This window comes from Callospermophilus lateralis, chromosome 3 (assembly GCF_048772815.1).
Source record: "Callospermophilus lateralis isolate mCalLat2 chromosome 3, mCalLat2.hap1, whole genome shotgun sequence".
NCBI lineage: Eukaryota > Metazoa > Chordata > Mammalia > Rodentia > Sciuridae > Callospermophilus > Callospermophilus lateralis.
In genome coordinates this window covers 55,420,470-55,435,449 of record NC_135307.1, presented here as the reverse complement: position 1 = coordinate 55,435,449, position 14,980 = coordinate 55,420,470, and the positions used below count along the sequence as shown (strand labels likewise).

Below are 14,980 nucleotides of genomic sequence, written 5' to 3'. Positions count from 1 at the left end.
CTCCTTGGTTTCTGTCTCTATTAAACCTTCCTGACATAACCCTCTCCGGGTATAATCTAATTTTCATATTCCTTGCATACAGCCGAATGTAGGTCAAAAAACATACCCAAATATTCTACTTTAAATTTTTGATTACCAGCAACAAGTTATAGTCCAGTTCTTTAGTGGTCCCTTGGTGATGCTTGGCAACCTACTATATTTCCCTAATTTATTTACTTTTCCATCCTTCCTGATTACTATTTCACGTTTTTTTAAATCTCCACTACCTTCTCCCTCATACATTCTCAGGTAAAGAGGATAGAACAAGAGGGGAGTACCTGAACAATAGGAACATTCAGAAGAGAATTTCCCCACTGCATTTACTTACCTGTTTACATCCATACCTACTTTCATTGTGAATGTATTATCCATGTTCCTATGTATTAGTCTTTCCATTTAAATACTAGCTCCATTTTTCTTCTTTTACTTGAGGACATCACTCCAGTAATTTTCTCTTCTCCTGTTTCAAAAGCAAAACACTGCTCTTTTAAGCATACCTCTTCGAGCCACTGCTCTCGTTTACATAAAAATAACTCTCAGAAGATTTACTATATCAGATTTTTCTTGAGTTCTCTCCCCCTTTTTTCTAGAATTCTCTTTAATCATGCCTTAACCCCCATTTCTTAAGCAAAACATCTTATGTGAAAGTCACCAGTGGCCTCTACATTGATAGATCCAGTACACACTTGTACTGGATTTAATCTACCTACTTCCTTGAGATACTTTTTTAATTTGACTTCTGGAATACCATATCTCAATTTTCATGCGTCTTCACTGCCTGTTCTTTTTAAATTTATTTGTGTATTTTTCTCTTCTTTACCTTCAAGTAATGGGGTAACTTAGGGCTCTTTGTACACTCATTTATGTGCTGAATCGTTTTAGATTTGAAGTGCCAAATGCCAATGTTATAATAATTTTTTTTCAGTTGTCAGTGGGCCCTTATTTTATTTATATTCAGTGCTGAGAATCGAATCACACATATATGCAGGTGCTCTACCACTGAGCTACAACCCCAGCCCCCAATGTTATTTTTCAAACCAAGACCTCCTCTAAGTATCCAGTTCATTTTCTATCTATTTGACATCTCCATTGAGATGTTTATAATTATCTCAGATTTAATATCTGATCTTCCTTAAATCTGCTTGGCCAATACTCTTCCCCACTTTTCCATGCTTCTACTGAATAGCCTAAATCCTTGGAGACATTTTAGGATGGCAGAGTACTAGGGATTCAACCCTGGGGTAATATAGTACTGAGCTATATCCTTGGCACTTTTTAATTTTTTTTGTTTTGAGATGGGGTCTATCTGAATTACTGAAGCTGACTTGAACCTGCAATCCTTCCATTTCAGCCTCCTGAGTCACTGGGATTATAGACATATGCCATCATGCCTAGCTCCTTAGAGGCATTTTTAAACCTCTTAGTTTCTCTCATACCCACGTCTAGTTTATCAGTACAACTTGTTGGCAGTATCTCCCAAAACACCTTTAAAACACTGATCTCTATTGCACCACTGTAATCTAGACCTACCTCATATTTTGTTTCAATTTTTTGTTTGTTTAATACTGGGATTGAATCCAAGGGTGCTCACTAAATTGTTTAGATTCTCGCTAAGTTCTGAGACGGGTCTTGTACTTGCAATCCTTGTATCTTAGCTTCCTAAGTCACTGGATTATAGGTGGGTACCACCACACCCAGCCTTTTGTCTCAATTAATATAATAATTGTCTCTTAATTAGTCTCATTCTTTTTCCACTCACACAGAGTCGTCTTAGAATAGCAGCTAATACAGTTCTATTAAAGTAAGCCAGATCTTGTAGCTTCTTTGCTCAAAATCTTTCCATAGCTGCCCATCTTACTCTAAATAAATGTCCAGGTCCATAAAATGACCACAAAACTTCAAATTATTATCTCCTATGCACTGCATCTGTTATCCATTTGTGTAACCTTCTAATACTAACCCCTCATATCACTGGAACTACACTGATTTTTTTATTTTTTATGTATTTATCTTTTAGTTGTAGATGGACACAATCCTTTATTTATTTATCTTTATGTAGTGCTGAGAATTGAACCCAGGGCCTCATACATGCTAGGCTCTATTCCATTGACCCACAACCCTAGCAACTACACTGATTTTATTATTTCATAGTCAGACCAGGTATCCTCTTGCCTCATGGCTTTTTACTTTCCTCTGCCCTTCCACATTGCTACATGGTTCATTCCCTCTGATTCTTTAGAACTTTTGCTTAGCATTTCAGTGAGGTCTTCCCTAACTATCCATTTTTAAAATTGCTGTTCTCCCATGAACATCTTTCCCCCTTCCCTGCAGAACATCTAGCAAACAGGACATTTTACTTGTTAGTGTGCTTAACTGTATATACTAGAAGACCAGTTCTACGAGGTCAGAGATTTTTATTTACCTTGTTAACTGCTGAATCCTCACTAAAAATGCTGCACATAATAAACAAAAGTACATGCTTCTTGACTGATTTAGTAAATTAATGATATCTCTTCAAAATTCTAGGCTTTTAGATAATTGTTTTTGTCATTTGTCCTTAAATAGGATATCCATATTATCTCATAAGGAAATTTATGTTTGGATTTCCAGAAAATTGGAAAGAATACATTGATAATTTTCTAGAGCAATTAAGGTAAAGTATTCTTTTAAATTTTAAAAAATGAACATTAATAAAGTATAATTTACGTTTAATAAATGTATGCATTTTAGATGTAAAATATAATGAACTTCACATACATGTACTTGTTTTTTGGGATGGTACCAGTTTTGAAGTTCTTTTTGATCTCAGAAGAGTTTCAGGAAAAAATAATACTTTATAAGTATTTCTGTCATGTTGAATAAATCTAAAAGGGAAATAAAACTTTCAGCATATTTCTAGAAATTATTCTTCATTCACCTTCCCTTTGAAGGACATAATGCTCTTTAATACCTTTTTTCTTTTCATTAATTCTCAGTAGTTATTCACTCTCAGCTACTTAACAGACACTTTAGTTAGCATTTCAATGAACTTTATTTACAAAACAGTCAATTGACAGGACTTGCCCCATAGTTTTCTTATAATATCAGCTTAAGTAGGAATTAAGAGCATACAGTAGGAATCAGTTATGTTTTTATGAATCCTCTGATTCAATATGTTGAACTTGAGTTCTTTGTGGAATAGGGATGGAAATCTGGAAAAAATCAAAATGTAACATTAAAATGTACAGTTGGCTGGGGCAGGGGGAACTTTATCTGAGGGGTTTCCTTTATTTTTAGGTTTAGTTGATTTTGTTTGTTTGTTTGTTTGTTTTCTTGAGAATAATATTAGAGAAAAAAATAATATAATTGTCTTTAGGGCTAATGAAAAGAACAGGGAAGAGGCCAGAGAAGAACAGAAAACTGCAGGGTTTGACTCTGACATACGAAAATCAAAGAAAAATGATGCAGAAGAAAACCAGACATATGTCGTCCAAAAGGCCAGCACCACTTATGACCTTGATTGTGATAATTTGGGTACGTTTGGTCTTTTCTCTTGGTATGGGGTAGCTGACAGATTTCTGTTTCATCCTTTTGCCAAACTATAATAGTCTGCCTTATATGCACCACTTACCACCAAAAAAGTATGAACATTAATTTATAGCCCTTTCTAAGTAAGTTTTTTTTTTTTTTTTTTCAAAATAGGTTCTTTAATGTAGAAAAGCAGCTTACCTTTGCTATAATCATTTATTGAACTGTCCATTATTGTACTTACAGAAATGAAGAATATTAAGTGTAGTGGATTGCCAGGACCTACAGAAATAAACAATGGCTATAATAATTGTCAAAATAAATCACCAATTGACCAAGTAAATAATACTAGTCAAAATACAGGAGGATCTTACTTTTCTAAGCAGGTAAGTTATTTACTGTACACTACTTGTTTAGAGGGGTAATGTACTTGAAAAGGTTTAAAAGACACAAGTGTTGTAAGTACCAGTATCAGTTTTGTGGGTCAGTCCAACCTCAGAAACTAAAAGTAAAAGGGACTTTATTTGGATCTTAAAAAAAGTGTTCCATAGAAGGCTGGGAAAAGTGAGAACTTATATTGGACAAATGTTGTTAATCTACTATAAGACAATAATAACAAATTTTGTGAAGAAACTGCTTTTAGTGTTGAACAGGTACTAGCAATAGGGCCATGTAACCAAGAGAAAAAAGAAAAAAAAATATATGTAGTAAAAATATCCGTAAAATAAGAATCCACTAACTTGGTTATGCATCTTAACTCTCTGGGCACAGTGTAATTATCCATTCTAGCTGCCTGAAGTCAGAAGTCAACCAAAATCCACAATCCTAGGTCATAGTTGGAATCTAATTGTACAAGTCTTCACTTGAAAGCCTCCTGAATCCATTTTGAAAAGCTCTTTTAATATTGTTTTTGTTGTGACTTTGCTATAATTCTCATAACTTTTCATTAACTTTGGAACTCTAGGTAAATGTATTGATATTTATTTTCCCCAGTCTTTAGTTGAAAAGTGAAATTTAGAGCTGGGTGTGGAGGTGCATGCCTATAATCCCAGCGACTTGGGAGGCTAAGGCAGGAGGATCTCAAGTTTGAGGCCTGCCTCAGCAACTTATCTAGGCCCTAAGCAACTTAGTGAGATCCTATCTCAAAATAAAAAACAAAAAGGCTTGGGGATTGGCTCAGTGGTTAAACACCCTCTGAGTTCAATCCCTGGTACCCCCCCCCCCCAAAAAAATATGCTTAAAATCCTGTTTAAATGGTAGTTGTTGAAATAAAAGCAAATTATCTCTTTTTTTGAAGGAATTGATTGGAAATAAAGAATATAAAAAATTGTCTTCAAAGAAACATAAAAATTGTGAAGAGATAAATAAAAGGATAATTAAAAATCAGAAGCAAGGTAATGTATTTTTAATGATTTTCTAATAAGACGCTACTGTTGAAATGTTTTTAATATGTTAAATGTGATCTTATAAAATTTTTTTAATACCTTTATTTGTTTGTTTAGTGTTTTGTGATGCTGAGGATCAAACCCAGTGCTTTGCACGTGCTAGGCAGGTGCTCCACCGCTGAGCCACAACCCAGCCCCAAAATTTTTTAATTGAAAACAATAAACTGGGGGCTGGGGTTGTGGCTCAGTAGTAGAGTGCTTGCCTAGCATTCCCGAGGCACTGGGTTCGATCCTCAGCACCAAATAAATGTAAAATAAAGTTATTTTTTAAAAAAAGAAAAGAAAACAATAAACTGTTTTAATGGCTTTAAATTTTTTTTACATGAAATGATTTGTATAATAAAATAATCAGTTACTTTAAATACTATGTTATGCACAGGCCTACCTTCTCAAGTCTTGGTACTAAATAATTTTATTTAGATTACAAAATTATTCATGATCTTAAGTATACTTATAGAAATGTTCAAAGACTGAATCCTTTCATTAAATGAATACTATAAATTAGTTTTGTGTTGTATGCATTTTTAGAGTGATTTAATTAAAATCCTATGTATCAGAATTTAAAGAGCCTTTCTCCAAATATTAGCGAGTTCAAAATTGAACATTTATTTAAATCCATCAGCCTAATAGCATTTTTTTTTCTTTTTATGTTTTTTATTCCTGTATATGAAAATGAAGAACATTTATAAATGTGGTGAGGAAAGCAATACTGCTTAGATTGCCGAGTTCATACATATTAGGTTAAAGTATTCAAAATAGGCAGAATCTTTGTCAAGATTATTTAATAAAATGATTTAAAATATTCTGAATAGAAATGTTTTTTTCAAAATTATAATTTCAGAATTTTCCAATTTTCAGTTGAACACTTGAATTATATGAGGAATTAGGAGAAAATAATTTCTTCATGATTTGAAGATCTATGATGCCAGTGAAAAATCTTACAGAAATTTTTTGGGTTACTTTGAATTAGTACTACTTCTTCACAAATTATATTTTAGAGGCTTTTCTTCCCATATTCAATATTATTATTATTTTAAAATTTTTTTAGATGGACACCACATCTTTATTTATTCATTTATTTTTATGTGGTGCTAAGGATCAAACCCAGTGTCTTACACATGTGAGTGCTCTACCACTGAGCTACAACCCCAGCCCACAGATTCATTATTATGTATTAGTCTTTCATTTTGTTGTTGATCTTGTAAACAGTAGCATATAAAATGTATAGTCTGTTGTTTTATGATTGGTATGATGATTTGAAATTTATATGTATTTATAATTATAATGGGAAATTTAAATTTCAAATTTCACTTAGTTTAGCTTCTGGTTTCTCAAGTTTCAAATTAGAGCACTGCACTCAACATATTTTCTTTGGAATTTTCAGTTATTTAATTTTGGTTACTTTCCCATGATAATTCATGGAGTTGGCAGAGATTCAGTGAAGGTTTGTCTCTGACTACCTTCTGGGTTGAGGTAGAGCTATAAAGATTAGAGTTCCATGTTCTCCTAATTCCATCCTTAACTAGCACAACTATTATTTCATATTTTACATGTCTAGTCAAGTTTAGTGACCTTAGTGGTTTTCTTAATATCTTCTAAATATTTTAGTTCCAGAGAGTTAATGTAACAAATATTTGTTTAGTGTCTACAGTATACATACACATTGGTACTAACAATAGCAAAAATGTCTGAACATGAAAATAAAGTTCTTATTATTAATGTTTTTTTCCCAGTCTAATTAAAAGATTAATATGCAATTATAATGCAGGACTCATTTTCAAACGTAGTATGACTTTAAGTGTATGTTGGAAGCTTAAAAGAATAGCTTTCATTCAAAAGAAAGTTTGTAGATTAACTGGGTTAGAGAATAAAACCAAAACAGGTATTAATTTGGTTTGTAGAAGAGTGAGGAAACTTTACATGTAGAGTGAAAAGCATTAAAGCCAAGAACCAAACAGATGTGAGAAATAGCCAATGGTCTGATAGAATATGGTTCAGATTTGAGGACAGTGAAAGACTGGAACTTTATTGAAGGCCTCTCAGAGGAGCTTGTATGTGTACCAGTAGACTGAGAAGTCATTGGTAGGTTTGTATAAATAATCTGGTATGCTTAAATTGAAAGAGGAATGATTTAAATTTACCTGTGCTTCAGGAAGATTAATAGGACAGTAGGATATACAATGGAACTTGGTAAAAAATATTGTATATTTTATGTTAAAATTTTTTTCTATACTAAAATTTATTTAGACCTAATTTGAGATTTTTGTTTCTGTTTTTGTCTTGTGAAATTAAAGAGAGAACTGAAGAATTGGATGTACCCATTGATATTCTAACCTCAAGAGAACAGTTTTTCTTAGATAAAGAAAGAAAATCCATGGCTGTCAAGCAGAAGGAAGCTTATGTTTTAGTAACACCACTGAAAACTAAAACATTGATAGAGCAAAGATGCATGAAGTATAATCTGTCCTTTGGAACCATTAAAGCAATTACAAATTCTGTAGTGCCAAAGCATCAAGAAGAAACTTACAAGTCAGACTTAAACAAAACTGTAAGTCCCATGAGTATATCCACTGAGACTCTGGAAAATACATTTGAATGTAGTGAGCGTCATAATAGTGAAAACAAGGAAAATTGTGATGAATGTCTTTTACTCACTGTCAACCAGAAAATAAAAACGCCTAGCCCTAAAAATGAACAAATGGTCGCTTATGACTTTAAGAAAAATGCCGGGTCACTATCAAAATTGAAGAAAACTGAAAATCAAGAAGCTATGTGTTTTTACAATCATCAGTCATCACTAAATTTGTCAAGTGAAGAGAGTAAAATAAAAAAGGAAATTAGAAGGAAAGTAGAGGCCGAGAAAACCAGAGCAAGAAATACCAAAGAAACAATGGTTCAGCTGAGAAAAAGCACAAGAAATTCCACAAGAACTATCTCGGTGATTTCAGAATCTGAAACTGAGGAAAGTGAAAATGAATTTCATATTAAACAAAAGAAAGCTAGATCTTCTGCTAAAGAAACTCTTCTGAAATCCAGTGTTAGGAATAAGCTTCCAATTATTGAGGGAATGAGATCCGATGAAACTAACAGGCATCCCTTAGAATGTTTACCTTCATTAATTCAGGATGATGAATGGAATGAAAAGGAATCAGAGAAACTTCATTGGTAAGTAGTGGCTACAAAAGTGTTAAAGACATAAAATACATCAGTAAGGGGCTGCTTTAGTGACTTGTAACCATTATTACTTTAAGATGCCAATAGTGAGTTTTCAACAGAGTGAGATTGATCTGTTGTTTCTGTTGCTGGTAACTCAGGTATGATAAGAATTGGATTTGTCTACATAAATTTCACAGTTTGGGTAATGTGGTAGTACAAAACTGGGTAACAACTGAGTAATCAAGAATGAATATGAGGGTAAAGACATAAAGACAACCTACATGGACAACCCAAGAAATTTGGCAATGATGGGGAATAGAAAAATTCGGGACCAAAAGCAAGTGTGAAGATAAGGGAAGCTATTTGGTTGCTAACCTGCTTATTTGTAAGATGGCTGCTGCCAGGGTATAATGGTATGCTGATGGAAATGATCTAGTGGCAAAAAGGAAAAAGTGATTGATTAAAGGAGAGAAGAATAACGGGAACATTCTGTTTCCTTTGTATCCCTCTAACCTTATAACATTTGGTCAAATCTACTTTCTTGAAATATTTTTCCTCAGGCACTTCCAGGGCATTGTACTCTTCCAATTCCTAAATATTCCTCCTCTAACTTATTTTATTCACTAATTTACTTATCCATTATCCCTGGGGATTGAACCCAGGGGTGCTTTACCACTGAGCTACATCACCAACCCTTTTTTATTTTTGAGATAGGGTCTCACTAAGTTTAGGTCCAGCTAATGCTGGACTCAAATTTGCAGTCCTCCTGCCTCGGCCTCCCAAGTTGCTTAGATTATAGGTATGCACTTCCAAGCATGGCCTCTGCTTATTTTCAGACAGAGAAGGTAATTTTCCTTCTTACTCTTCAGATTCTTATTCTAGGCTGCTTTTGTGCTATGGTATCCCCCTTAGTGATCTTATGTCCTCTCAAATAGATTTTCAAATCTATCTATCTGGTTCTGAATTCTTGTATTTAGATGTTGCCTGGATATCACTTTATAAGGTTTGACTTAATACAATTAAGGTTGAGAGGTTTATTTTCCATTGATAAAACAGACTTCCCAAATCCTCTACCTACTTTGCCTGCCCATTTCAACTTCTGGAAATGTAATTCTTCCAAAGCTAGGTTTAAATTCTTTGTCATTATTTCTTTAAAATCTCATGCCCATAAGGATTGATTCCACGACCCCTCGGGGATACCAAAATCTGTGGATGTTCAAGTCTCTTAAATAAATTGAATAGTATTTGCATATTACCTATTATACATCCTCCCATATATTTTAAATCATCTCTAGATTATTTCTAATACCTAATACAATGTAAATTCTATATAAACAGTTATCATTAAAGAATGAGAAGAAAAAAGTGTATGTGTTCAGTAGAGATGTATTTTATTTTTCCTGAATATTCTGATCATGTCTGTACACATTCAGATTTTTTTTTCCTGAATATTTTAGTCAAATAAATCTACAGAGGTGGAACCACAGAGATAGAGGGCTGCTGCAAATTTTGTCAAAGAAACAGTATTTGAAGTAAAGACATGATATAGTTGATATAACACTAGCATCCCTAATCTGAAATGTTCCAAAATCTAAAACTTGTTGAGTGCTGACAAATGCTACAAGTGGGAAATTCCATACCTAATCTTACATGATTGATCATAGTCAAAACACAGGCACACTAAAAATGTTGTACAAAATTACCTTCAGGTAAGGGATATAGCTCAGTGGTGGAATGCTTGCCTAGCATATAGGAGGCCCTGGGCTCAAAACCTAACATTTCCAAAAAATAATAATTACTGGGGCTGGGGTTGTGGCTCAGTGGTAGAGCACTTACTTAGCATGCGCGAGGCTCTGGGTTAGATCCTCAGCACCACATAAAAATGAATAAATAAAATGAAGCTATTGTGTCCAATTACAACTAAAAATATACATATATTTAAAAAACAATAATTACTACTTTTGGTTTATGTGTATATATGTGGTTTATAAAAGAAATTTCACATTCAGACTTGGGTTCCATCCACATTACATACAAATACTCCAAAGTCTTCAAAGACAATGAAAATCTGAAGTACTTCTGATCCTATCCCAAACATTTTGGATAAGGGATACTCATCCTACACCATTTTTAAACTAATTGGTGAGATAATAAGATAAATTTTCTGCCTGAATGGTCAGCTTAAGTACAATATATAAAGTCTTTTTATTATGGGAGGTAATATGTATACCAGGTTCTAAACAAATTTACAAAGGAACTTTTAGAATGAGTTAGGAATTACCTTATGTTTCTACTTTTTTTTTTTTTTTTTTCAAATTTTGGTTCCCTCAATTAAAAGGGCATTTTGTTCTAAAATACGAAGATCTTCAAATTACAGTGGAATGAAACTAAGCATAAGACTTTTTTATAGGGGAGGGGCCTGCGAATATAGTTAGGTAGTAGAACAACCCCAGGTTCAATCTCTAATACCACCAAAACAAAAACAACAAAAAAAGGTTTATCTTCTGGCATAGTCGGCACTAATAAGATTTACAAAACAGTATATAGAAGTCATTTATGCCAAAGTTTTCCCAAATCATTGATTAGATGAACTTTGGGAAAAAAAATTAATTTTTTTAGTTTTCGGCAGACACAACATCTTTATTTGTATGTAGTGCTGAGGATCGAACCCGGGCCGCACAGATGGCAGGCGAGCGCGCTTCTGCTTGAGCCACATCCCCAGCCCTTGACTTTCTTCTTGTTTGACTGGTTTTGGTCTTCCACAGTGCTTTTGCATCTCTACCAAAGTACAAACCTGGTTTCTGGTCAGATGTAGCTAAGGCAGTAGGTTCTCGAACTGCTAAGGAATGCCAGAAGAAATACCTGGAAGATCCTCGAGGAAAAGGACCCCAGAAACATGTGATTAAGAAAAAGCAAGTCAATCCCAAAGGCCAAAATGGTAACCTTTGTAATTTTTCCTAGTGCTCAGTGTAGACTTCTAATCACTCACCAATTATATTTTATATTTTTAAAAGTGTTATCCTGTATACCTACTTCTGTCAGTAGTAGCTTTGTAGCCTTGTGCTTTGAATTTTTTCTAGGAAATCGTAAGTTAGATACAGAGATTCGGTACCCAAATTATTATTCTGATTATCTAATTTGATTTGAGGCCGCTTGATTAGGGCTCACTAGTGATTCACAAACAAGAAAACGATGAGAATAAATTTAATTTTCACAGTCCCAGGATTACATGCTTAGGTCCGTGGTTGCTAGTAAAAGGTGTTTTATTCGAGAGAAATCCTATAAGATTTAGAGAGATAATTAATTCATTAAGGTTTTACATTTTAGCTAAATAACTAAATCAGGCATTTAGCAGCAGGGGTATGGGACATAGCCTTTCTCACAGAGTAACAACCTCTTAAACCTCACCTTGCCTAATCTTAGTTTAATGAGTTTATGTAGGCTAATCATACTGCATAGATGTCAATGTAGAAATAATCATTTGTTATATAAGAGACTTAAAATAATAGAAGTTGTTAACTATATAAAGCAGTTAATATATAACTAAATCTTTATCAAAATGTCTTGATGACTCTTAAGGTGAGAGAGAGAATGATAAAAAGCAGAATATTAAGATAACTGCCAAAGTGGGAACTCTTAAAAGGAAACAACAAATGAGGGATTTTCTGGAACAGTTGCCAAAAGATGACCATGACGATTTTTTCAGTACAACACCTTTACAAAATCAAAAAAGAGTATTGGTAAGAGTCTCAAATGTATGAAATCATTGTTTTCTTAACCTATACTGACCTTTTTTGGGGGGAGGGGAGTACCAGGGATTGAATACAGGGGCACTTTACCACTGAATCCCTAGTCCTTTTATTTTTTATTTTGGAACAGAGTCTTGCTAAGTTGCTGAGGCTGGCTTTGAACTTTGATCCTCCTGCTTCTGCCCTCCAAATCACTGGGATTAGAAGTATGTGCCACCACACCCAGCTTCTTATATTGACTATATTTTATATCTTTCATTTTTACTTATGGTAGTGTTCATTACTAATATTTCAGCCCAAGGGTGGATAGCTTTTATAGATATGACCAAAGAGTAGGATAGGAAATAATCTGTATGCCATTTTCACCAGTTTCCAGAGTCTGCCCTTTAGTGGTTCAAACTTAATATTGTAAAACCAAATAGGAAACAAATAAATATGTTTAAAATGTAAGGAGATTTCAAGATGACCAAAAAGAGGTTCTGGGTGCTCACCTTCTCCTCCTTCACAAAGAAGACCAGAGCAACAGGTGGAAGGAAAACTGCATTCCAAGAGTCAAGACTGTTGTAGCTTGACATCATCTTGAGAACAGTCACAGTTGGAATTCAGACTTCCCTAGGGGCCATAAGCCTCTGTATATCCCCATCTCCTAGGCCCTATAGATATTCTACTGTACTAGGACAGAGGGCTTCAATCTCACAAACACAACTAGACCCAGAGTGAAATTGACTGCACCATGCAGGCCTGCACAATGCCTTATGTTACAGTAGGTGGCTAAGCTCAGCAGTATAGGACACCCCCAGGACCCTGCCTTTTCACTTCCCAATAGAACTAGCTACCCCATTGGCTACCTGTCATACCATTTTCAGCACCAGGCCTGAGAGCGCATACCCCAGACTGCCTCTGCTAAGTATACATACTCAATGCGCCAGCATTGCTAGAGCTGGCACTACTCTACACCCCTCCAACAGTGGAGTTCACACCAGTGGTGCCGAAGAATTCAACAAGAGGAACTTAGCAATTATACATGAAAACTAAACATACTCTTGAATTACCATTGGCCAATGAGGAAATATAAAAGTAAATTAAACAATTTCTTGGAACAAACTAATAAAAACAACATGCCAAAACCTATGGAATACAGCAAAATTCATACTACGGAGAAAATTAGCAATAAGCACCTATATTGAAAATGAGAAAGCTACCAAATAAATAGTCTAACACTATAACTCAAGAAACTAGAAAAATAAGAGCAAACCAAACCCAAAATTAATAGAAAAATAATAGTAAACATCAGAGCAAAATTTACTAAAGTAGAGACTAAAAAAGAAATGCAAAAGATCAATGTAATGAACAGCTGAGTAGATTTTTGTTTTGTTTTGCTTTGTTTTTCTAGGTACTGTGGCACACACCTATAATCCCAGCAAACTCAGAAGGCTGAGGAAGGAAGATCCCAAGTTTTGAGGCCAGCCTGGGAAACTTAGTGAGATCTGGTCTCAAATATTTTAAAAACAAGGGGCTAGGTTAAGTGATAAAGCACCACCTCCCCACTCACCCCCTATCCCCGCCGCCCAGTTCAGTCCCCAGCAATGCAGAAATAAATAAATAAGCAAATAAGTAAGTAAATAAATTAATATAAAATATGTATAGGTATATAGATGTGTATATCTATATACCTTCTGTGTTATAGTCTTTTTTAAAAAATAAGTTAAAATGTTCACTGCTAACAAAAGAAAGTCTGATATTAACAGTCATATATCGGTAGATACATCAATGGATTCATAACTTTCAGAAAGCATATTGTGGTAATATATTACAAAAGCTATAAAGATAAATTCTATTCTTCAGAATTCATCCTAAGAAATTCAGAAGCTTAAAATCTTTGCAAATACTCATTCCAGGTTTAACTGTATAGCAAAAACCTGGAAATGAATATACAGTAAATGTTTTTCATAAGCAATGAAATACAGTACAAATATGAAGTGCTAGTTTAAGAGTATTTTAGAATCTAAATGTTAAGTGTATAAAGATTAATGTACAAATACGTGGATATGGACAATTGAATTGAATAATGTCATTACTGTGTAATTTTTTCAGCTACCAGTTTCTTCATATTGTTTTCAAATCATCTTCTAAAATTTAACAAGACTAGTACTCGGTGATTTGCAGAATCTAGTTAAAACATCATTTCTGCCTCTTTTTTGCTTACACAAATTATAGGGCACATTTTAAGGGTGCCATCTGAAGCCAATACTGTGTTCCCTTCACAATATCATGGTCCAATAGAGGTTGTACCCTTTGTTATCCCACCATCATTTCATGCTCTAAATACGTATGTTTAGGACTAAATACAAGAGTAACAACATTAAAAAGATAGAAATGGAAAGTGAATTAGCTCGTTTTCCATGGTATAGGTCTACTTTTTCTACAATTTCAGTATAAAGATCTTTAACACTGCATGAGTCCCTACTAAGAGCCAAGCACAGTTCATTTTCATTTTCATTTTGTTTTTTCTACACCTAAAGTCAGCAAGCTGTGGGCCTTTTGGTCAAATTCAGTTTGTCATCTGTTTCACAGAGGTGCCGATTTGTTTGCATATTATGTGCATCTGCTTTCATAGTAGTGACACATTTTGAGTAGGTGGGACAAAGACTGTGTAGGCCATAAATCCTAAAGTATTTACCATCTGACTCTGCAGAAATCATTTGCATACTTCTAGTCTGCACAGCCTTTAGAAATAGGTGTTACTGAATCCATTTTACATGCAAACAATTTCTTTTGTCTTTAGTGATTCTGTCATCAATCTACTACTGTTTTTAATTATCTAATTTGGAAAATTATGAGGAGAAAAACACCAGTTCACTAAAAATCATCTTATGATAACGAAAAAAGTATTTATTTTTATGTGTGCCTGCTGAAAATATTTGTTTTCTAGTTACCAAGTTTCCAGGACAGTCAAGATGCTGATGATATTCTGCCAAATATGGACAGAAATCCAACAACTCCATCATCTGTTATCTTTCCACTGGCAGAAACTCCTCAGTGTCGGCATGTCACTCCTGGCATGCTGATCTCTATAAACAGGTG

The 14,980-nt window shown here is 34.1% G+C and overlaps 1 protein-coding gene across 1 annotated transcript in view; it reads left to right on the top strand.

Moving 5' to 3' along the window:
• Window positions 1-14,980, top strand: part of Mis18bp1 (MIS18 binding protein 1) — a 29,404-nt gene that overhangs the window by 10,127 nt on the left and 4,297 nt on the right. Inside the window, exons 6-13 of the mRNA XM_076849320.2 lie at window positions 2,605-2,692; window positions 3,395-3,552; window positions 3,793-3,932; window positions 4,844-4,940; window positions 7,286-8,156; window positions 10,913-11,085; window positions 11,727-11,887; window positions 14,829-14,977. Coding sequence (XP_076705435.2) covers window positions 2,605-2,692; window positions 3,395-3,552; window positions 3,793-3,932; window positions 4,844-4,940; window positions 7,286-8,156; window positions 10,913-11,085; window positions 11,727-11,887; window positions 14,829-14,977 — 1,837 coding nt within the window. The remainder of the gene's footprint in view (window positions 1-2,604; window positions 2,693-3,394; window positions 3,553-3,792; window positions 3,933-4,843; window positions 4,941-7,285; window positions 8,157-10,912; window positions 11,086-11,726; window positions 11,888-14,828; window positions 14,978-14,980) is intronic.